The sequence below is a fragment of the Mchenga conophoros genome, linkage group LG23, assembly GCF_057382185.1.
Source record: "Mchenga conophoros isolate Kocher_MC1m ecotype Shallow Benthic linkage group LG23, M_conophoros_male_GT1.1, whole genome shotgun sequence".
Classification (NCBI taxonomy): Eukaryota; Metazoa; Chordata; class Actinopteri; order Cichliformes; family Cichlidae; genus Mchenga; species Mchenga conophoros.
Window position 1 is genome coordinate 48,364,454 of NC_140547.1, and position 25,109 is coordinate 48,389,562.

General features: G+C 41.5%; 2 protein-coding genes across 2 annotated transcripts in view; both read left to right on the forward strand.

Annotated features, from left to right (window-relative positions):
* Nucleotides 1-25,109, forward strand: part of LOC146548208 (NACHT, LRR and PYD domains-containing protein 12-like) — a 586,500-nt gene that overhangs the window by 66,619 nt on the left and 494,772 nt on the right. The gene's annotated exons all lie outside the window — the stretch shown is intronic.
* LOC146548209 (NLR family CARD domain-containing protein 3-like) lies at nucleotides 7,132-13,188 on the forward strand. The gene is made up of 2 exons (XM_085266225.1): nucleotides 7,132-7,405; nucleotides 11,414-13,188. The coding sequence occupies exons 1-2, from the start codon at nucleotides 7,132-7,134 to the stop codon at nucleotides 13,186-13,188; spliced, it is 2,049 nt and encodes a 682-aa protein (XP_085122351.1).

The following is a 25,109-nucleotide window of genomic DNA, read 5'->3' on the forward strand; positions in this document are numbered from 1 at the left end:
GGTGTCACAGTCAGAGTGTAACACATCTCCAGAAAAATAATTTTTAAGCGTGCCAACTCCAGCAGAACGCTCAGAGCCATGGGACAACCAGACTTCATTACCCCATTGTGATTTCCAAAAATTTGTATCAGCAGGTGTGGAATGACTCTCTTGGAAAAAGCAAAAATCTGTTTTAAATTGTTTGGCAAATAAAAACAAAGCTTTGCGTTTACATGTTTGTCTTAAACCCCTGGTATTAAGAGAAACAAATGAAAAAGATAAAGTTATTAGAAAAAAGAAAGAGAAAAAGTAAGTTCCAAACTTCTACAACTAAGAATAGATCTATAGGATAAGGGGACCGGGTGCTGCACAATTTAGGTAGTAGAACAGTAAAAACCCTGAGTGACTAAGCTTATAAAAATACAGTATTTAACTATCTGCTATGGTTTAAATATAGCTTTTTATAGATAAACACACTCTTCAACACAAAATAAATCTTTAACCTGAGGGTGAAAATATCAAGTTCACCATGTAAACAAGCTTACAGAAATGTCATTTCGGAGACTGAATAAGCGTCTCTATGAAGGAGGGAAAACTTCTGATCCACTGATGAATCCTCGGCCTCCCACGAAATAAGCCGGCTTACCCTCCTTAGGGGCTTTGTCTATCATCGGCCACAGTTTGTCACGACGTTCTCTGTCCTCCCTGGACAGATCTTCAGCGAACCTCAAATGATTGTCCTGCAGGTAGGAGGATGTTTTGGCTGCTTTCCATACAGCATCTCTGTAGATTCGGGAGGTGAACTGCACGATGATGCCTCTAGGTCTGGTGCTACCTTGTCGCTTGGCTCCGAGTCGGTGTACGGTGTCGATGACGTCAGGCAGCCTATGATTTTGTTCTGGCAGAACAGACTGGCATATCACAGTCACCTTTCCCCTTACGTCTTCTTTCTCAGCCTACCTGACTCCATGTAGTCTGAGATTCCACCTCCTGGAATATCTTTCCAACTCAGAGATTCTCTGTTGGCAGTTGTCCACTCGACCTTCCTCTTTAGTTACTTTTTTTTCCAAGTCGCAAACTTTCCCCTTCATATCTTTCATTTCCGCGCACACAAAATCAATCGTCTTTTTGAGACCCTCAATCTGGAGCGTATTCTCTTTCACCATGTTCGAGTTCTCTCTCACCATGCTCTCAATGTTATCAGACCTGGTGTTTATTAGTGCCGACAGACGAGAAATTATCTCATTTACATCAACTGGGTCAGAGTTGCTGCGTTCGTACATCACCTTCTTCGGAGCTGGCGATTTGAGAGGTGTAACAGGGAGAGGTGGGAACTCATCCACTTCTTCTTCGGCTAACGTGAGTGCCACCGTAGTAGCTGCGTAGTTATGGAAGCTATCCATTAGCACGTTGCTGGGCGTAGCACTCTCCTCGTTAGCATTCTCAGGCGCTATCTTAGACTTGGAACTTTCCAGTCCCCTTTTCGCTCCTTTCTGATTCGGCATTCTGCTGCTTCTTGCCCTATGATTGCTGCATCTTCTCTTATTTAGTGAATTGTTAGTGTTAGCAGCATAAAGTTGAGGTTTTACCGTTGTTCACGAACTTTCTGTGCAGAACTCGGTAGAGAGCGTCTACTCACTCCGCCATTTGGCACACCCCCGATTGGGTAGTGACAGTGTCCAAATTCATCGGCTGCATCCTCCTGAGGACCCGGCCTTCGCGGCGTACGTGGGCTGGGTCCTCAGAAGGTCGGGTATGCCGGAAGTAAACAGCTGGGGAAATTGGACGGTCTAGCCTTCTGATTAGCGTCACCGCTGTCTCGGTGGAGTTTAATAAACTCGGCCGTCTGCTCCTTGCTATCTAAAATATAACAGGACACTGGAGTAAATTCTCGACCGTCTCATACTTCTGTTTAATCAGTTTTCTGTTTGATGTTTATTCAGCTGTGTAAAAACCAAGGAGGAACCCACCCGGGGGATTAATAAAGTTTTATTTTATCTAATCTAATAACTTTAATCTCAGCCAAACCGATTTACTCACGAACAAACAAAACACTGAAAAAAGCCAAACAATAACATTTTTAGGTTGTCTAAGTAAGTTATGCAGGCCCGTGCAGAGGGGGGGGGGGGGGGGGGGGCTGGAGGGGCTTGAGCACCCGCCCCTTTCCTGATGGGTGCCCAAAGTGCCCTTTTGTTGAGGCAACTTTTAAAAAACATTTTTTTTATTTTTTTATTTTTATGTGTGTGCGTGCGGAGTCCTGTCTGTGCCCCTCAACAATAATATTTAACTATTAATCACAGTTTTGCTAAATAAAAGGATCTGGCTTGCATCAGTCACATGATCACATTTAACCAATGATCGCCCTCGACGGCAGAACGCGCTGGTTACGAGCCGGGAACGAGCTCACAAAGAGCACGCGCATTTTTAGCGGTCCGGAGCTGTAGGAGAAACACAAGTTAACTCAGAGACACAGACTGATGCGACAAACCCAGTAAGTAGCTGTACAGCGTACACTGTAGTGTGTAGCACACAGGAGTATTGGCTTATTACGTACACGTTGGCAAGTTGTCTTGTGGCAATTTGACGAACTGAAACAAACGAGCGTGCTGTGTGTGCAACAGCGTGACAAACATTACCTGTCCTTTTATTAACTGCACATGTAGTGCTGGTCATAGCTGCTGGCTACCTGTGTAAGGCTGTCATAGGTCTGTAGCTCTGTCACCGTTTTAGGGAACATATTTAGTTTTAAAGTAAGTTACAGAGCATTTGCTGCCTTTCTGAGGGGATTATATTTCACTAAAAAACGATCTAATATGCATGTCCACATAATTATGCATTATTATAATTATAATATTTTAAAAAACACACGCTGTATTTTAAAGAACATACTTTAAGAAGCAGATTATATTAGCTTTATATTTTTAATAAGATAAAATTTGGATGTTACAGCAGTAAAATGATTGTATCTCTACAGTTTAAAAATGTAATAAGCTTTGCCCTGCACAGAGTGGATAGTGAAACAAATGGAATCATCATAAATACATTATTTCATATTTATTACTTCCCCCTCCTCATTGCTTTATTATTGTAGCTCTAGTAATAAATAATAATGTAAGGATTCTGGATCAGCACCATGGAAACTGTTATGAAATCAGTTTTACCCTGGTTCTTTTATTCCTCGAGCATCCAGAGATGGCACCGGACTCAGTAGTCATTTTCACAAAATCTTTATTCATCTTTATTCATCTTCATTTACTCATCTCCATTTATCTTTACTCTTCTTCATTTATCCTCATTTAAGCATGCACTTCTAGAAGGGAAGACGAGGCCGGTGTCCCTCTCCAAAATCTTCACTCCTTTGTCTGTGAAACACAGTTTTATAGAAGGACCCCATCATAAAACCCCCTAAGGTGTGCTGCAAACTCTGTGTCTGTGTCTATGTGCACGAGCACATGAATGCCTACATGTGCGCGTTCCCCGTGCCTATATGAGTGCTCGTGTGTGACTGTGTGCACATGAGTGAGTGTGCGTGTGGATGTGTGTGCGTGACAGTTAAAACACTGTGGGTGTAGGTAACTCCCTAGAGGTCATAAAACCCCTCTCCCTTCCAGACCACAGGTATCCAGTTACAATGTTGAGACCCCCCCCACCATACATCCTCTGGGGAATTTCCACTCAGCATTAACTCTTCTCTGTTTTACTTTCACAGCTCAAGTGGGGGAGGGGTACAATCTACTCCTAAGTTCACGACAGAGTCAGCCTTTATTATATTGAGGGCAGTGTCAGTGTCTCTACAACAGTTCTACATTCTATGATAATACATTTCTAAACTCTAAATCAGCTAAATATTCTACAATGCCCATAGTACAGTATTCTGAAGAAGGTCTAAAATGCATGAAATGTGCATGAAGTGTGATTTTATCCTGGTGGAAACAAAACAGCAAAAGTCAGAGTGAGTTCATGACGATGTTTATGTGAAGCGTAGTTTGGATCTCCTTTTGCTGCTGGTTCAGTCAATATTGTTTGGAGAGAGATAAAACTAACAGCTTTAGAATCAGCGTAAAAAGGACGTAAACACAAAGCTCGGAGCTCGGCTTTCAGCCCCGACCGTGTCCGTCCCATCGGGTGAGAAAGGCAACATCTCACTGATTCTGATGCGTCGGCGGCTCCGCGCTTTGTGTTTACATCTTTGTGCAGAATCCGTGTTCCTGCTCTCATTTACTGTTTCAGCTGTTTGGTGGTTGTTAAAGTTTTGTGAGGTTTAACCTGAGATTCTGGCGTTTCGGGCAAAATAAAATTATATTAAAAAATCGATTCAGGATTTTAATGCATCGATATCACGTTATCCAAGCCAGAATCGATTTTAATTGATAAATCGATTATCAAAACCCACCACTAGTCGCAAATTATAGACCCATCTCACGTCTGTCTTTTTTATCTAAAATCTTTGAAAAAGTGTTTTTTAAGCAGCTCACTGAGCATCTGTCAACTAACAATCTGTTTGAACCATTTCAGTCTGCTTTTAGACCAAATCACTCCACAGAAACAGCTTTAGTCAAAGTGGTAAATGATCTGCTGGTAAATGCAGACAACAATCGCACTTCAGTTTTATTACTGCTGGATCTAAGTGCTGTGTTTGACACTGTGCATCACTGCATTTTATTGGATAGGCTTGAACATTTTATTGGAATTACAGGAAATGTTTTATCATGGCTGAGATCTCACCTGTTTGGGAGGTCTCAGACTGTTAGTTTTAAAAACTATCTCTCCGAGACTTGTGCAGTGAGGCATGGGGTCCCTCAGGGCTCCATACTGGGACCATTGCTGTTTTCTATGTACCTGCTGCCTCTTGGTGTTCTTTTACGTTCTTTTAATGTAACCTTTCATTGTTACGCTGATGACCTGCAGCTTTATGTTCCTTTAACCATTGGAAATTGTGCTGAAGTCTCTAAACTAGAATGTTGTTTATCTGCAATTAAGGGCTGGTTATCAGATAATTTCTTGCTCCTAAATACTGATAAGACAGAGGTGATGGTCATTGGGCCACACAAATTTCAGCACTTGTCCCAAAATTTGATCTTGAGAATTGATGACAGTGTCATAAATTGCAGGAACAAGGTAAAAAACTTGGGTGTGTGGTTCGACATGGTGCTCTCTTTCGAATCTCATGTAAAAGAGATAACAAAGACCGCCTTTTATCATTAGAGGAACATCAGCCAGAATCAGACAAGTTTTGTCAAGCGACACTGCAGAGGTTCTTGTCCATGCATTTGTGTCTTCCCGTATTGATTATTGCAATGCTCTTCTTTCTGGCCTACCAAAGAAAAGTTTTAGAGGTCTGCAGATGGTGCAAAATGCAGCTGCTCGCATTTTAACAAGAACTGGGAAATTTGAGTACATTACCCCTGTTCTGAGATGTCTTCACTGGCTACCTTGTCAGGTTCGAGCAGATTTTAAGGTCCTGCTGCTCACCTACAAGGCTTTAAACGGATTGGCACCTTCATACCTCTCTGACCTTTTACACCTTTATGTTCCATCTCGTGCTCTCCGATCTCAGGACTCTGGTCTTCTAAAAGTTCTTAGAGCCAGAAAAAAGACAATTGGAGAGCTTTTTCTTTTCATGCCCCGTTTCTGTGGAACAACCTCCCACAAGATATTCGGCAGGCTGCTCTGTGGAGGTTTTTAAAACCAAGTTGAAGACACATTTGTTCACCCGATCCTACATGTCTTAATTCTATGGCTTTTAGTTTTTACATTTTTATTGTTTTTAACTTGTATTGTGTCTTTTACCTGTATTGCTATGTATCGCTTTTATTTAATTTATCTCTTTAGTTGTACAGCACTTTGTTTGAAAGCGCTTTATAAATAAAGTTATTATTATTATTATTATTATTACAAGGTCCACGTTTACGGGAACATCTGCCACAGATATGGGAGAATATTTGATTTCTATTGTAGACAGAAGCCACGGGTGTGTTCAGTCAAACGTTTAGAATAAACTTTGGTCTATAAATGTGTTTCATGATTTATTTTTAACTCCAACTGCTTATTTGTACTATGCTTTCATTTCAGAGCGCAATGAGAAATAAAAAGGATATTTTCAATAAAACTGTCACGATCCTGGGTCTGTGACTCAGTGTTTTCTGTTTTGTATTGTTAATCTTTGATTTCATGATGTATCTTTGTTTATTCTTACGTTTTGGTTCTGTGTTTTGTTGTACCTCTAAGTTCAGTCTTTGTATTTCCTGCTTTGTTGTGAAGGTCCGTGTCTCATGTCAGTGTGTTTAGTTTGCGTTTCCTCTGTCTCGTCTTGTCAATCACTCCCAGCTGTGTCCTCCTTCTGTGTCTCATTCCCTCGTCATCCCTCTGTGTATTTAAACCTTGTGTTTGCCTCTGTTAGTTGCTGGTTCGTCTGCGTATCTGTCAGGGTCCTGGGTCTCCTGATCTAGTGGTTTCAGTTCTTTGTGATTTTTGTATTATGTCAGTTTAGTTTGTGAGTTATTCTATGCTTCCTAGGTTTTGATTCCCTGCCCCCCTTGTTTCTCTGTGCGCTCTGTTCTGTGTTTAGTCTTCTCTGTCCATTTGTTCCGCCCTGTGTTGTTGCCTTCTGTGTCTCCCTCTGTGTAACTGTCTATATAGTGATGTGTTGTGGTGCTTTGCTCCCACCCCTTGTGTTCCGTGTTTTCGTCTTCCCTTCGTGTACTTCTTCATATTCGTGTACTATTAGTTTTTAGGTTTTTGCTTAGTTTCCATGCTCACCTTCGCCATTTCTTTTTGTATCACCATGTGATGAATAAACTCACTTGCATCTGAGCTGCCTGCATAAAGGGTCCTTTGATAATTTACACACGGCTCGCAAACCGTGACAAAAACACTGGAAAAATTGGGCTGTTCTAAAACGTTTGACGGGTAGTGTATATATTTAGTTTATATATTTTCTTTATTTATAATTGTTTGTTTTATATTGTAGCAAAGTGTTACTTGGATACTTCTCTATGTGCTTCTTCATGTGCAATTTTGTTGCATTCTTAGAAATTTATTGGTGGTAGTGATGAACTGCTGTTAGAATCAAGTTAAATTCTGATAAATCAGACAATTACCTCTCCAGCTGTTGTTACAGTCTTTGTTTATCGGATCCTTACAGGGTAAAAGATGACGACACCTAAAGAAATCCTTCTGGGGACTTTGGAGGATTTGGGACGTGATGACTTTGAAAAATTCAAGTGGCATCTGAAGAACGGGTCTGTAGAAGGTTTACCAGCAATCCCAGAGAGTAAACTGGAGAATGCAGAGAGGACGGACATAGTGGATCTGATGTTTGATACCTACTCTATCAACACTTTTGAAGTCACTAAAAATCTTTTGGGGAGGATAAACAAGAATGATCTGTTGGAGAATTTAAATAAAACCATCCCAGAACCCACAGGTAAGTCAGGGAATGACTAAACAAAAAACACATAAACAATAAAAACCTTAGTTAACATTACACAGGTGCCATTAAAATCCATATAAATAATAAATCCAAAACACTTGCCAACACTTTCAGGAGTGAGAGACTGCAGAAAGCCAACAGTTTGTGTTTTATGCATCTGCACAAATAACCTCCTGTGTACACATGAATATCTGCTCTTTGGGTTGGTTTGATTAAAATGGGACCAGCAGCAGGTTTTCTGCCCATTTTACAGATTTATATTGTCAGATTGGTTTTAGAGCTGTTTTATCAACATAAATGAGGCCAGATAACACACACCAATGAGTTAAACTGCAGGAATGTCTTAAAGACAGAAAGACCTGGATGGCCGCTAACTTTCTGCTTCTTAATTCAGATCAAACTGAGGTTATTGTACTCGGCCCTGAAAATCTTAGAAATATGGTATCTAAGCAGATTCTTACTCTGGATGGCATTACCTTGGCCTCCAGTAACGCTGTGAGGAACCTTGGAGTCATTTTTGACCAGGACATGTCCTTCAACGCACATATTAAACAAATATGTAAGACTGCTTTCTTCCATTTGTGCAACATCTCTAAAGTTAGAAATATCCTGTCTCAGAGTGACACTGAAAAACTAGTTCTGTCATGGTCCTGGGTCGTTCAGCGTTTTGTTTCATTTTTGGTATCACCTTGTGTACTTTGTGTTAATTCTGATTTTGTATTAGTTCTTAGGTTGATCTCTACCTGTGTCTTTCCTCTGTGTTCTGTTCGTGTCCCCGAGTTTGTGTTGTAAAACAGTCTGTTTCCTGTTTTACTTTGAAGGTTTGTGTCTCGTCTTGTGAATTAGGATCAGCTGTGCTCCCCTCCTGTGTGTCATTCCCTCATTACCTTGTGTGTATTTATAGTGTGTGTCTGCCTGTGTTCCTCGTTGTGTCGTCTGCATTACTGTGTTAATCAGTGTTACTACTCGTCTCTCTATCCAGCCTTCTTTGTGTCATCTCTGTGTATTCCCCGCTGTCCTTATGTTTTCAGGTTTGTCTGTTACAGTGGCAAAAGTATTCGGCCCCCTTGAACTTTTCCACATTTTGTCACATTACAGCCACAAACATGAATCAATTTTATTGGAATTCCAGGTGAAAGACCAACACAAAGCGGTGTACACGTGAGAAGTGGAACGAGAATCATACATGACTCCAAACATTTTTTACAAATAAATAACTGCAAAGTGGGGTGTGCGTAATTATTCAGCCCCCTTTGGTTTGAGTGCAGTCAGTTGCACATAGACGTTGCCTGATGAGTGCTAATGACTAAATAGAGTGCACCTGTGTGTAATCGAACAAGGCCGAACAAGGAGAGCGCTGATCAGAAATGCAGCCAAGAGGCCCATGGTGACTCTGGACGAGCTGCAGAGATCTACAGCTCAGGTGGGGGAATCTGTCCATAGGACAACTATTAGTCGTGCACTGCACAAAGTTGGCCTTTATGGAAGAGTGGCAAGAAGAAAGCCATTGTTAACAGAAAACCATAAGAAGTGCCGTTTGCAGTTTGCCACAAGCCATGTGGGGGACACAGCAAACATGTGGAAGAAGGTGCTCTGGTCAGATGAGACCAAAATGGAACTTTTTGGCCAAAATGCAAAACCCTATGTGTGGTGGAAAACTAACAGTGCACATCACTCTGAACACACCATCCCCACTGTCAGATATGGTGGTGGCAGCATCATGCTCTGGGGGTGCTTCTCTTCAGCAGGGACAGGGAAGCTGGTCAGAGTTGATGGGAAGATGGATGGAGCCAAATACAGGGCAATCTTGGAAGAAAACCTCTTGGAGTCTGCAAAAGACTTGAGACTGGGGCGGAGGTTCCCCTTCCAGCAGGACAACGACCCTGAACATAAAGCCAGGGCAACAATGGAATGGTTTAAAACAAAACATGTCCATGTGTTAGAACGGCCCAGTCAAAGTCCAGATCTAAATCCAATCCAGAATCTGTGGCAAGATCTGAAAACTGCTGTTCACAAACGCTGCCCATCTAATCTGCCTGAGCTGGAGCTGTTTTGCAAAGAAGATTGGGCAAGAATTTCAGTCTGTAGATGTGCAAAGCTGGTAGAGACAGACCCTAAAAGACTGGCAGCTGGAACTGCAGCAAAAGCTGGTTCTACAAAGTATTGACTCAGGGGCTGAATAATTACACACACCCCACTTTGCAGTTATTTATTTGTACAAAATGTTTGGAATGATGTATGATTTTCGTTCCACTTCTCACGTGTGCACCACTTTGTGTTGGTCTTTCACCTGGAATTCCACTAACATTGATTCATGTTTGTGGCTGTAATGTGACAAAATGTGGAAAAGTTCAAGGGGGCCGAATACTTTTGCAAGCCACTGTAGTTTTTCCAGTTTAGGTTTATGTTTAGTTCTGCCCTCACCTTGGTTTGTTCACTGTAAATAAAACCTCACTCGCATCTCCACCACTGTCTGCAACTTGGGTCCTCATTTAACTCCACCGCACGACTGCTGCCCCAGCCGTGACAAGTTTATGCATTTATTACGTCAAGGCTGGACGACTGTAATTCATTATTATCAGCAAGTCCTAAAAACTCGCTGAAAAGGCTTCAGTTAATCCAAAATGCTGCAGCAAGAGTCCTGACAGGGACTAGAAAGAGAGAGCAGATTTCTCCTGTATCGACTTCCTGTTAAATCCAGAATTGAATTCAAAATCCTGCTCCTCACATACAAGGTCTTAAATAATCAGGCCCCATCTTATCTTAATGACCTTGTAGTACCATATCACCCTATTAGAGCACTTCGCTCTCGCTCTGCAGGCCTACTTGTTGTTCACAGAGTATTTAAAAGTAGAATGGGAGGCAGAGCCTTCAGTTTTCAGGACCCAAAAAGATAGTTGGGGTTTTTTCTGTTGTATTATTGTAGGTTCTTTATCTTACAATATAAAGCACATTGGGGTGACTGTTGTTGTTATTTGGAGGAATTAATAAAAAAAACTTTTATACTTGAAATTCTTTCATTTATTCTACATATTTATTCATCACTGGCTCCATAGTGTTGTTTATGTAATATGTGAAATGTTGCTAGTATTGATTTGGTGCTGTATAAATAAACACAATTAAATCAAATGTGTCTCTATAAAACCTGCCCTCAGTTATAACCCAAGTGTCAGGGCTCAATGGCTCATGAAAAGGAATGGAGTCAAGCACAGAACCAAAAAACGGAGGCTGAGTGACTTTTAACAGAAATGTATTTTACTAGATTTCTTGACGGAGAAAGCTGAATCACAGCTAAATTCAACAGCAAGCGAGGTATTATGAGAAGTGCAGAGCTGAGGCCAGAACATAAGCTGAGGCAGGTCAAAGGAACAACAGGGGCAGAATCGGGCGAATAGAAACTATCCAGGATCACTGGAACAAAGGAGATAATAATCAGAGTGGTCCACAGTGTAGTGAATGAGTCCAAGATTTAAAAACTAAGAGGTGTTACGTGGCTGCAGGTGGAGATCAGCTGGAGGAGGAGATGAATTAAATCTGGGTACAGAGTGAGATGTGGGTGCACAGGGAGGCAGGCAGGTGAGGATGGCAGTTTGCAAGAGTGAGTTTTCCCAGCAGTGGCAGGGCAGAATCCTGAGGCGTGACTTATGGCAAGAGTTGGAAGATGTATCCAGGTGCCGACTAGGGAACAGGAAAAGAGGGTTACGCGAAACAAGCTGAGGAGCACAAGACAAAATGTGAGGCAGAGAACTGACTGTGCTAAGCACACAATCTGGAGAAGGTTCATTGTGAGTGCTGCTCATAAATACTGCCGGAGTAATTGGCAACAGGTGAGGAGCAGGGAGGAGTGAGGAGGGCTCCACCCAGGGGAGGAGAGCTGATGCTGTGGAAAGTTACTCAGACTCACCCGGATCATGACACCAAGAGTCCAGTGAACTGAACACATAACCACAGTAACCAGAATGCAGTTTTCTCATTTGTGTCATTTGCTGTTTATTCATGCAGAGATTCTCACTGAGTGTCAGCTCAAACTCAAGTCAGACCTGAAGCAGAAGTTCCAGTGTGTGCTCGAGGGGATTTCTACAACAGAAAACCCGACCCTCCTGAGTCAGTTCTACACAGAGCTCTATATCACAGGGGGAGGGACTGCAGAGGTCAATGATGAACATGAGGTCAGACAGATTGAAACAGCATCCAGGAAACCAGACAGACCAGAAACAACCATCAGACAAGAAGACATCTTTAAACTCCCACCTGGAAGAGATAAACCAATCAGAACAGTGCTGACAATGGGAGTGGCTGGCATTGGGAAAACAGTCCTAACACAGAAGTTCACTCTGGACTGGGCTGAAGACAAAGCCAACCAGGACATCCAGTTCATGTTTCCATTCACTTTCAGAGAGCTGAATCTGCTGAAAGAGGAAAAGTTCAGCTTGGTGGAACTTGTTCATCACTTCTTTACTGAAACCAAAAAAGCAGGAATCTACATCTTTGAAGACTTCCAGGTTGTGTTCATCTTTGATGGTCTGGATGAGTGTCGACCTCCTCTGGACTTCCACAAAACTGCAATCCTGACTGACCCTAGAAAGTCCACCTCAGTGGATGTGCTGCTGATAAACCTCATCAGGGGGAAACTGCTTCCCTCTGCTCGCCTCTGGATAACCACACGACCTGCAGCAGCCAATAAGATCCTTTGTGACATTGTTGACATGGTGACAGAAGTCAGAGGGTTCACTGACCCACAGAAGGAGGAGTACTTCAGGAAGAGATTCGGAGATTCAGAGCAGGCCAGCAGCATCATCTCCCACATCAAGACATCACGAAGCCTCCACATCATGTGCCACATCCCAGTCTTCTGCTGGATCACTGCTACAGTTCTGGAGTTTGTCATGAAGAACAAAGAGAGCAAAGATCTGCCTAAGACTCTCACAGAGCTCTACCTACGCCTTGTGCTATTTCACCTAAAAACGAAGGACATCAAGTATGATGGAGGAGCTGAGACAGAGTCGTGCAGGAAGATCATTGAGTCTCTGGGAAAACTGGCCTTTGATCAGCTGCAGAAAGGAAACCTGATCTTCTATAAATCAGACCTGACAGAGTGTGGCATCGATATCAGAGCAGCCTCAGTGTACTCAGGAGTGTTCACACAGATCTTTAAAGCTGATGAGTGTCACATGTTCAACAACGTTGTTTACTGTTTCATCCATCTGAGCATTCAGGAGTTCTTTGCTGCTCTTCATGTCTATCTGACCTTCATCAACTCTGGAGTCAACCTGCTTAAGAAACAATCTCCTCGCTTTAAAATCTTCCAGAAAACACTTACTGTAAAAGACTTCTACCAGAGTGCTGTGGACAAAGCCTTAGAGAGTCCAAATGGCCACCTGGACTTGTTCCTCCGCTTCCTCCTGGGTCTTTCACTGCAGACCAATCAGGATCTCCTATGCATGCTGACACAGACAGGAAGTAGCTCACAGACCAATCAGGAAACAGTTCACTACATCAAGAAGAAGCTCAGTGGGAAACTGTCTGCAGAGAAAAGCATCAACCTGTTCCACTGTCTGAATGAACTGGATGATCGTTCTCTAGTGGAGGAGATCCAACAGTCCCTGAGATTAGGATGTCTCTCCACAGATCAACTGTCTCCTGCTCAGTGGTCGGCTCTGGTCTTCATCTTACTGTCATCAGATCTGGATGAGTTCGACCTGGAGAAATACTCCGGTTCAGAGAAGGCATTTTTGAAGCTGCTGCCAGTGGTCAAAGCATCCAAGAAAGTGCTGTAAGTGAATCTATGAACAAATATGTTTAATAATGCTAGATGAATAAAAGAATATGTCTCCATTGTTATTCTTCCTCAGGCTGAGTTATTGTAAACTCTCAAAAAGAAGCTTTGAAGCTTTGTCTGAAATTCTCAGCTCCCCATCCAATCATCTGAGAGAGCTGGACCTGAGCTCGAACTACCTGCAGGATTCAGAATTGGATTTGCTGTGTGTTGGACTAAAGAGTCCTGACTGTAAACTTGAAACTCTCAGGTAAGGATACAGACTTTTTGACACTTTTTGACTCTTAAATCTGTAAGTTTATCTTGATGCGGACGTTCAAAGTCAGCACAATTTTCCTTTTAAGTTCCTGAGTTTATATTTTTGACTGTCAGGTTGTCTGGACAGATGTTTTTATTTTATTTTGTTTTTTTTACTTGTCCCTAAAGTCAGAACTAAACCCACATGTAGATGACTTTCTGTTACTGGAGCAGCCTTCCTGAAGACAGCAGTGTGTTTTCATGCTTTTAAAGCCAAACTCACCTTTCAGACCTGGCTTTCATTTATTATCTATTTTTGTTTGTTTATTATATATTTATTTCTACTGTTTAACTACTGCTCACATCTGTTATCCTCCTTTTTAATTGTTCATTTCTTTTTACCCAGTGTTTCTATATTGCACTTTGTATTTGTCTATATTTATCATGCACTACTTTGCTCATTTATTGTTTGCTTTTAATGTTATTAAATTCCGGTTCTTTTGGTATTTGTTATGGCCAAAAAGACACGGCTCAAAAGTGGTCTTTTTACTTTTTAAGTTATTAAATTTGTAACTGTAGTGATTTGTGTGTGTGACAGAGAGGCACTGCCAGGGATTTTTGACACAAGTTGTTCTTGTAAAATCAGTCTGTGAAGGTTCTCAGACATCCAGGTCATCGTAGTCTAAGGAGCTTGGAAAGAAAAGCGTCTGGACTTCCTTGAAGATGTTTCACCTCTTATGAGAGAAGCGTCTTCAGTTCTAAGAGTCAAATGGTGGAGTGGGGCAGTCAGTGAAAGGGCAATGGTGGTGGCTCAGGGTTTGTATGTTTGGGGGGTTCAGAGGGAAAAGATGAATGTAGGTCTGGAGTTGGTGTGTGAGAGCAGGGAGTGAATCTGATCAAACATGAGTGTCATGAAGCCTGTTTGCAGTTATTTGCACTGTTTTCCACTCTGGATGTTGTTTCTGTTCAGCTGTGAGTATAAAAGGCTCCATTCTACAACCTGTTTGTGTTAGTTGTTCAATAGAAACATTATTTGGTGCTGATGTTGCACTTCTTTTATTCACAACCAAAGAGTTTTTGACGTCTGCATCAGACTGATTTAAATGACTTTTGAATATTACTTTAAATACTTAGATTTAAAGTTCTGAAAAAAAGTTTAAATACAAAGATCACTATATTCTAATGTTTTGGCTGCAGTGTGTTTTTGCAGACAGGTATAACAGAACAGCTTTAGTGTTTAGATTTTTTAAACTTGAGTATGAACTTATACAAAATGCAGCAAGATATTAAAAAAAACGTTTGATTATAAAATTGACTATATTGGATTCATATCGATATCGGACATAAAAAGTGGCATCGTTCCATCCACCTCCGCCCCAGAGAGAAGGGTTACATCTCCTGGGTTTAGGTGTTTTCCAATTTGTCATCATTTTGAAAAGTTTACATTTCTTCAGTGTTGAGCAGCAGAAATGAGACTTTCCTGTCAGAGGTCATTTTTGAAAAAATGAGGTAAATCAACCATGAAAACCATGAATCAACATGTGAACATGAGCTGATGCTGCTGAAGTGAAGCAAAGTTACAGAGGTTTGATTACAGACACAGCTGAGAGTTTGTAATCTGTCATCATTTTAAAAAGTTTCCATGGAACAGCAGAAATGAGGCTTTACTGTCAGAGGCCGACAGCACTGAACACAACAGCAGACTGGTGGCTAATAAACAGTGAATGATGCAGAAACAGATGTTTGAAGCTGTTCTTGGAGTACACTGAGAGAGAGAGAGCTGTGCAGGCAGGAACAGCCAAAGTCAGAGAGAATTCATGAGCATATTGATCAAACGTGAAGCAGAGTTTGGATCTTCTTTTGCTGCTGTTTCACTCAGTTTTGGTTGGAGACAGATGAAACCTGCAGCTTCAGGATCTGTGAGCTGTCCACTTTCAGCCCCGACGGCGTGTCCGTGTACGTGCCGTGGAGTGAACGATCCACGCTCTGTGTTTCCATCTTTGTGTGTTTATCTGCTCTCATTTACTGTTTTATCTGTTTGCTGCTTGTTGAAATAGTTTGTGAGCTTTAACCTGAGATTCTGGCAAAATACATTTATATTAAACATCGATTCAGGATTGAATGAATCAACATCGTTTTATTCAAATTAAAACCATTTAAATGGGAACATGAATTTTTTACAGCCGCCTCTAATGCTGGGTAATGTCAGCTGGTCCATGTGCAGCTGGCTGTGAGGCTCAGGGAGCATCTACAAAGTGCAACACTGAAAGAACATCATCCATAAATATTGAGTAAGAACTGGACTCTCATACAGCGAGACTCAAATGCCTTTAAACATCAGCTTATCCTGCTGATCCAAGTCCAACACTGACTTTGTAAACACATGTTTGTCAATCATTTTGTTTGGTTTCTGAGGAAAATGATTCAATAACTTGCTGCTAATACACAACATTTCATCATATTTCCTCATAACCCTCTTTTGTCTGACCATTTGATCCCATTTGAATTTGCAATAAAGGATCCACAGAGTTTGGTGACAATAATGACAGTAGATGTTTGTGTGAAAGTGCTGGAAGCAAATGAGTGTGTGATGTTCTTTCAGTGTTGCACTTTGTAGACGCTCCCTGAGCACTGGTCTCACAGCCAGCTGCACATAGAGACCAGTGTTGTTAGTCCAGGTCAGAAGATGACTTGTTGGAATGAAAATGAGCTTGTAGTTTGTCTGCTTTAATAATGTGACTGGAAAAAGGTGTTGGACTTCAAATATGTCCATTTCTGTCACACTTCACCTTTAAAAGTGAAGCCATGTGGTTCCTGGAAGGAAAAACACGACTTTTTCAAGTCTTTGTCCTGTTTTTATGAGAAATGTACGACTTTAATGTTCTTTTTTTTTTTAACTCAATTTTTATTATAATTTACAACATTACAACTTGTACTTGTCGATGTTCACAAGTAGGACAGTTACAGGAACTGCAATGCAGAAATGTAGGTTAAAATAAGAACTGCAATTAGGAAGCACAAAACAAAACTGGGAAGCAAAACAAAACCCAAGCAAGCAAACAAACAAACAGACAACAACAAAAACAAAAAGAAAACAAAATCTTTATGTAATATTAAATAACATGTGACAAACTTAGCCGTAAATGGACAAAACGAAAGAGACCTATGCTAAATTATTGAAACAGTAAAGCATGTATGGGTCGCCAACGCTCAGTAAACAATTCTCTCTGAATCCGCAGAGCAGATGTTATTTCCTCCATCTGGTAAATTTCTCTTGCTTTATCAATCCACATATTATATGAAGGTGGGTCAAGATTCAGCCATTTAATAGTGATACACTTTAGTGCTGCTGTAAGCAAGATTCTTAAGAGATACTTTTTATTGTTTCCCGCAAAACCCTTTGGTAAGACTCCTAAAATGACTAACTGTTGGTCTTTTGTTAATGGTTGTTGGAAAACTGTACTGAGAACTTTAAATATGTCATTCCAAAGTGAGCAGATTTTTGGGCATGACCAGAATATATGTGAGTGGGTTCCTAAAGAAGTACCACAATTTCGCCAGCAGGTGTCAGGATTTGTAGGCTTCATTTTGGCAATTATCTCTGGGGTTCTAAAATATCTCATGACCACCTTCCATTTAAATTCTCTCCACAGCCCAGAATTAGTCACCAGATGGGCTTCACCGAACACCTCTTCCCAGGTGTCCTCTGAGATTTGAGTGCCAGTCTCAGCTTCCCACCTTGCCTTAATATCCAAAGTTGCATTTGTATTGAAACTCATAAATGCATTATAAAAATGAGTGATTCATTTTGGGGAGGAATTACTTTGAAATGTTTTTAGAAATATTTCCTCAATGGGTGAGGGCTCCAAAACTTGCCTCCATTCTTTATGTTTTGTCAAAAAGCTTCTTAGCTGCAGAAATCTAAAAAAGTCAGAAGAAGGAAGCCGAAACTGACCTCAACTGTTCAAATGAGCTCAGGTGCCCATTCCTCACAACATGACAAAGTTTATGAAGCCCGCTATGTGACCATGCTCTGAAGCCAGAGTCTTCCACAATAGGAGAAAAACCCTGCAGGGAGGAGAGGCTTGATAGAATTGAAATTTCTTTTGGAAGACCAAATGATTGTTTGATTCTACGCCAAATCTTTAGTGTGACCCTCGTCCGTTCCCCCATATGCACATTTTTAATTGAAATGTTAGAAAAAAGCAGGGATTCCAATGATCTTTCGCACATTGTCTTCTCAATGTTTAGCCACTGAGTTTCAGACAAATCCCGCACCCATACAGTCAGGGGTCTCATCTGAGCTGCCCAGAAATAATATTTCAGGTTTGGAACAGCCAATCCCCCCTGCAGGTTTGACAGTTTTAATGTTTGGAACTTGATCATCCCTCATGTGTATTTAGTCTCTGTGTCGCGTCATCTGTGTTCCCACCCTCCATATTTTCATGCCCAGTCTTTTGTATTCTTAGCCATAGCTTTCCGTGTCTTCATGATTTATTATAGTATTAGTTCCCCAGTTTAGTTCTCTTCACTGTGATTCTGCCTTGTTTGATGTCTTCAGCCGAAATAAAGGCACGCTTTTCGTTCAAGACTCAGTTTCATGTCTGCGCCAGTGTCTGCGCCTGAGTCCTCCACACACTCTCCATACGGTCAGCCACTGTGACCGTGACACTAAACTACATGCTGTGTGCAGCCACTCTCCTGAGCCTGTATCATATACACAGCGGTTACAATGACAAACTGAATACAATCTCATATCTACAAAACAGGCTGAGTCAAAGTTGCAGCTACGCTTATGAACATGGAGAAAAAACAGGCGAGTTATCAGCTCACCAGCTACGACTAAGAACAGCTAACCAACTATCCTTGAGATCTACAATGACCAGGGAATAAGGTCTACAGACAACCAAACTATCCTTGAGATCCACAATGATTTCAATAAGGTGTTTGATATTCCCTCCTTGGGAGAAGATGCGATCGCTAGTCTGGAGGAACCTGTCTCTAATGTTGGAATTGAAACGGCCGTACGGAGCATGCAGTCTGGAAAATCTGCTGCCCCGACGGGTATCCATCTGATTTTTTCATAAAGTTTTCTGACCGACTGAATTCACTGTTAAAATCAACTTTTGAAGAATCCTTCCTCTCACAGTCGTTGCCTCCAACAATGCATCAAGCAGTGATGTGTTTAATTGTAAAACAGGAAAAAGACCATTTAGATTGTCGTTCATGTCGTTTAATATCTTTGTTCAACACAGACACCAAGATCCTGGCTCAAGTGTTGGCCCGTCGCTTACACAAGTATTTGTCCTCCATTATTTCACCAGACCAGATGGGCTTTATTAGGCACTCTTTTTTGAACATTAGAGCTCTATTAAATATCATTTATACCCATGTTAAAGGTGATACATTGGAAACTGTAATTTGGCTTGACGCAGAAAAGGCGTTGGATCAAGTGAGATGGGATTTTTTTTTATACGCTTAAAAAATGTGGCTTTAATTTTGTATCTTGGATAAAAGTATTGTATTGCTCCCCTCTAACAGCCGTCCAGACTAACAATAATCTGCCCCCCAGGACAGGGATGCCCTCTGTCTCCTTTTTGCCATTGAACCGCTAGCTGTTGCTCTGAGACAATGTGTTGGTGTTGAGGGAAAACATCGAGGGGGTATCGAACATGAAGTCTCTCTTTATGCCGACGACATGATTTTATTTATTTCCAACCCATCGAACAGCCTCCGCAAACTTTTGGATAGACTTACAATAATAATAATAATAATACGTTTTATTTATATGCGCCTTTAAGAGCCTCAAGGTCACCTTAATGCATACTTAAGGAATTTGGGACAATTTCTGGATATAAAGTGAATTTTGGGAAGAGCGAGGAAAAGTCTATCTGTACGACAACTGGGAGTTTTGTGTATTTTAGCCCCTTTTAAACCCAGCTATAAGAAGTTTAAGTACTCGGGCATCTGGGTGACAAGAAAACCACAAAGACTTGTATAAAACTATCTTCCTTTATTGTCGAAGCTTAAAGAGGATTTTGGAAAATGTGAGTTTTGCCTCTTTATATTTATGGTGGGGATGCAGAACAAGGAGCAAAGATGAATGTGATGCTGAATCAGCAGAAGACTTGGACTCATTTGATTCCAGCTTTGATATCATTGATTTCAATATGTCCATTTCTGTCACACTTCACCTTTAAAAGTGAAGCCATGTGGTTCCTGGAAGGAAAAACACGACTTTTTCAAGTCTTTGTCCTGTTTTTATGAGAAATGTACGACTTTAATGTGAAACATTCAGAGTTTTTTCTCTTGTTGTGTTTGTTTGAAGCTGCTTCCTGTTGGCTTCAGCTGTTTGGAGTTTCCATTTTCTAAACTTCTACATTCTGAACCTTCTTCAGCTCTGAACAGATGATGAAACACTGAATGATTTCAAGCACTTTGTCTAATAAACTTACATCTTTCATTCTTTATACAGATTGAAGAGCTGTGGTTTGTCAGAGATCAGCTGTGATTATCTGGCAGCAGCACTGAAGTCCAACCCCTCCCATCTGAGAGAGCTGGACCTGAGTAATGACTCCTTGTTGTTGACCAACAACAACCTGCAGGATCCAGGAGTGAAGCATCTGTGTGGTTTCCTGGAGAGTCCAGGATGTAAACTTGAAACTCTGGGGTCAGTCAGCATGTTTTAGTTGTGCTGAGATGAATATGATGTGAAAGTTGTGCTGACACTAAACTGCAGACATCAGGCTGATATTATACTGATCCACACTGAGGATCTTCATGGTAAAGTCTGTTTTCTTCTTCTCTGGTTTAGTCCATTGACTGCAGCAGAACAATGTTCACATTTCAAACAGTGATACTCAACGTATGGCCCGCGGCCCACACGCGGCCTGCCCACCTTTCCTGATTCAGAGAGAGGGGACCCTGATTAACTGTGTAGCTTCTTCCTCACAGTTCTAAGTATCAGACACAACAATGAATAATCCACAGCTGACTGTCTTTAGCAGGTCAAAGGTCACGGCACACAGCAGACAGTCAGAAATATTCTAACTCTGATCATTTATCAGTTGTGACACTGTGAGACTTGATCAGAGGTGTGATCATCACAGCAGAGGCCTTTGTGTCAAAGTCACTGAGGATCAAACAGAAACACATGAAGCAGATTTTCCTCTTCTGGCTTTTTATAGCAGATAACCTTCAAAATATTCTGCAGTCGATCAAAAACTGAAGCAAACCATGAAGCAACATGTGAACATGAGCTGATGCTGCTGAAGTGAAGCAAAGTTACAGAGGTTTGATTACAGACACAGCTGAGAGTTTGTAATCTGTCATCATTTTAAAAAGTTTCCATGGAACAGCAGAAATGAGGCTTTACTGTCAGAGGCCGACAGCACTGAACACAACAGCAGACTGGTGGCTAATAAACAGTGAATGATGCAGAAACAGATGTTTGAAGCTGTTCTTGGAGTACACTGAGAGAGAGAGAGCTGTGCAGGCAGGAACAGCCAAAGTCAGAGAGAATTCATGAGCATATTGATCAAACGTGAAGCAGAGTTTGGATCTTCTTTTGCTGCTGCTTCACTCAGTTTTGGTTGGAGACAGATGAAACCTGCAGCTTCAGGATCTGTGAGCTGTCCACTTTCAGCCCCGACGGCGTGTCCGTGTACGTGCCGTCGAGTGAACGATCCACGCTCTGTGTTTCCATCTTTGTGTGTTTAGCTGCTCTCATTTACTGTTTTAGCTGTTTGCTGCTTGTTGAAATAGTTTGTGAGCTTTAACCTGAGATTCTGGCAAAATACATTTATATTAAACATCGATTCAGGATTGAATGAATCAACATCGTTTTATTCAAATTAAAACCATTTAAATGGGAACATGAATTTTTTACAGCCGCCTCTAATGCTGGGTAATGTCAGCTGGTCCATGTGCAGCTGGCTGTGAGGCTCAGGGAGCGTCTACAAAGTGCAACACTGAAAGAACATCTTCCATAAATATTGAGTAAGAACTGGACTCTCATACAGCGAGACTCAAATGCCTTTAAACATCAGCTTATCCTGCTGATCCAAGTCCAACACTGAGTTTGTAAACACATGTTTGTCAATCATTTTGTTTGGTTTCTGAGGAAAAAGATTCAATAACTTGCTGCTAATACACAACATTTCATCATATTTCCTCATAACCCTCTTTTGTCTGACCATTTGATCCCATTTGAATTTGCAATAAAGGATCCACAGAGTTTGGTGACAATGATGACAGTAGATGTTTGTGTGAAAGTGCTGGAAGCAAATGAGTGTGTGATGTTCTTTCAGTGTTGCACTTTGTAGACGCTCCCTGAGCACTGGTCTCACAGCCAGCTGCACATAGAGACCAGTGTTGTTAGTCCAGGTCAGAAGATGACTTGTTGGAATGAAAATGAGCTTGTAGTTTGTCTGCTTTAATAATGTGACTGGAAAAAGGTGTTGGACTTCAAATATGTCCATTTCTGTCACACTTCACCTTTAAAAGTGAAGCCATGTGGTTCCTGGAAGGAAAAACACGACTTTTTCAAGTCTTTGTCCTGTTTTTATGAGAAATGTACGACTTTAATGTTCTTTTTTTTTTTAACTCAATTTTTATTATAATTTACAACATTACAACTTGTACTTGTCGATGTTCACAAGTAGGACAGTTACAGGAACTGCAATGCAGAAATGTAGGTTAAAATAAGAACTGCAATTAGGAAGCACAAAACAAAACTGGGAAGCAAAACAAAACCCAAGCAAGCAAACAAACAAACAGACAACAACAAAAACAAAAAGAAAACAAAATCTTTATGTAATATTAAATAACATGTGACAAACTTAGCCGTAAATGGACAAAACGAAAGAGACCTATGCTAAATTATTGAAACAGTAAAGCATGTATGGGTCGCCAACGCTCAGTAAACAATTCTCTCTGAATCCGCAGAGCAGATGTTATTTCCTCCATCTGGTAAATTTCTCTTGCTTTATCAATCCACATATTATATGAAGGTGGGTCAAGATTCAGCCATTTAATAGTGATACACTTTAGTGCTGCTGTAAGATTCTTAAGAGATACGTTTTATTGTTTCCCGCAAAACCATTTGGTAAGACTCCTAAAATGACTAACTGTTGGTCTTTTGTTAATGGTTGTTGGAAAACTGTACTGAGAACTTTAAATATGTCATTCCAAAGTGAGCAGATTTTTGGGCATGACCAGAATATATGTGAGTGGGTTCCTAAAGAAGTACCACAATTTCGCCAGCAGGTGTCAGGATTTGTAGGCTTCATTTTGGCAATTATCTCTGGGGTTCTAAAATATCTCATGACCACCTTCCATTTAAATTCTCTCCACAGCCCAGAATTAGTCACCAGATGGGCTTCACCGAACACCTCTTCCCAGGTGTCCTCTGAGATTTGAGTGCCAGTCTCAGCTTCCCACCTTGCCTTAATATCCAAAGTTGCATTTGTATTGAAACTCATAAATGCATTATAAAAATGAGTGATTCATTTTGGGGAGGAATTACTTTGAAATGTTTTTAGAAATATTTCCTCAATGGGTGAGGGCTCCAAAACTTGCCTCCATTCTTTATGTTTTGTCAAAAAGCTTCTTAGCTGCAGAAATCTAAAAAAGTCAGAAGAAGGAAGCCGAAACTGACCTCAACTGTTCAAATGAGCTCAGGTGCCCATTCCTCACAACATGACAAAGTTTATGAAGCCCGCTATGTGACCATGCTCTGAAGCCAGAGTCTTCCACAATAGGAGAAAAACCCTGCAGGGAGGAGAGGCTTGATAGAATTGAAATTTCTTTTGGAAGACCAAATGATTGTTTGATTCTACGCCAAATCTTTAGTGTGACCCTCGTCCGTTCCCCCATATGCACATTTTTAATTGAAATGTTAGAAAAAAGCAGGGATTCCAATGATCTTTCGCACATTGTCTTCTCAATGTTTAGCCACTGAGTTTCAGACAAATCCCGCACCCATACAGTCAGGGGTCTCATCTGAGCTGCCCAGAAATAATATTTCAGGTTTGGAACAGCCAATCCCCCCTGCAGGTTTGACAGTTTTAATGTTTGGAACTTGATCATCCCTCATGTGTATTTAGTCTCTGTGTCGCATCGTCTGTGTTCCCACCCTCCATATTTTCATGCCCAGTCTTTTGTATTCTTAGCCATAGCTTTCCGTGTCTTCATGATTTATTATAGTATTAGTTCCCCAGTTTAGTTCTCTTCACTGTGATTCTGCCTTGTTTGATGTCTTCAGCCGAAATAAAGGCACGCTTTTCGTTCAAGACTCAGTTTCATGTCTGCGCCAGTGTCTGCGCCTGAGTCCTCCACACACTCTCCATACGGTCAGCCACTGTGACCGTGACACTAAACTACATGCTGTGTGCAGCCACTCTCCTGAGCCTGTATCATATACACAGCGGTTACAATGACAAACTGAATACAATCTCATATCTACAAAACAGGCTGAGTCAAAGTTGCAGCTACGCTTATGAACATGGAGAAAAAACAGGCGAGTTATCAGCTCACCAGCTACGACTAAGAACAGCTAACCAACTGTTAAGTCTAATTGTTGAATGTCGCCATTGTGTTTCTTAAATTTGTATAGTCTTAGTTTAAGCAGTAGGATCAAAGCCATTCCTTTGATCCCGACCACCTCTCCAGCCACTCTGTGCTGGGGGAGGTTTTATTGTAGATACATCCTAACTTGAAGATCTGTTTGATGTTTGGTAGAGCTTCCTACCCTTTGTATGGTTTCACTGTGTTATCTTTGGTAAACCATACATTGGGTGTGGGGGAAGACTACCCTCTTTATGACCAAGGATGTTGTTCCTGCTTTTAGGTTTTATGACCCTTTGACCAACCAACAAACACAAACACACACACACACACACACACACACACACACACTCACACACATTCACACACACACTCAGTGTATACATTTACATACAGTGCCTTGTCTTTGTAACCAAAGGGGGGTTGCAAGGGGAGGTGTTTTGTAAACTATTGTTTGAAGTTTGTCAATAAAAGGCGGCGAGAGGAGGCCACCAGTGTGGTCATTTCAACGTGCTGGTCACAGACGAGAGGCCTCCCTTGCGCAAGAAATCGATCGAACACTGTTGCCTTGCTTTTCTTTCATGGGAATAAGTCCTGGATACAGCGGGGTCTGAGTTTAGACCCAACATTTATTTGGTCCTTCGGAGCCGGAGCCTAACACATTGCATCCACCGAGGAGAGGGAGAGGACGCCACCGCAACGTCTGGGATGATTGACGTAAAGCCCTGGTGTTTTTGGCTTGCCACCAGGCCGGGAAGTTTGCGCCTGACCTCCCCTCGGGATGGATGACGATTGACGGGATCCAGAGACTCTTCCCATGAACGTAAACAAACAGTGAGTACAGAAGGCCTTAGAGAGCGTCTCTATAACCGTGTGAATGAATGTGGGATCCTAGAAACGCGTCACCGTGATTCTGCGTGAAACGTTTGAGTCCCGGGGAGCGCTGGTCACGAGAGCGCACGTGGACCCAAAACAATAGAGAGCGGCTACGGGCTGTGCGTTAAACGTGAGTCCGGGAGCGCGCTAGCCGCGTGAGAGAGACGCAGGCTTCTCCGCCGTTTGGGGCGTAGAGAGTTCTCCGCCATTTGGGGGCGTGGAGAGAACCTAGGTTCAGAGTCC

Bases quoted from the DNA above. Each gene is read 5' to 3' on its own strand.
- LOC146548209 (XM_085266225.1), top strand. From the start codon at position 7,132: ATGACGACACCTAAAGAAATCCTTCTGGGGACTTTGGAGGATTTGGGA. The intron at 7,406-11,413 runs GTAAGTCAGGGA...TTATTCATGCAG, and splicing joins AACCATCCCAGAACCCACAG to AGATTCTCACTGAGTGTCAG.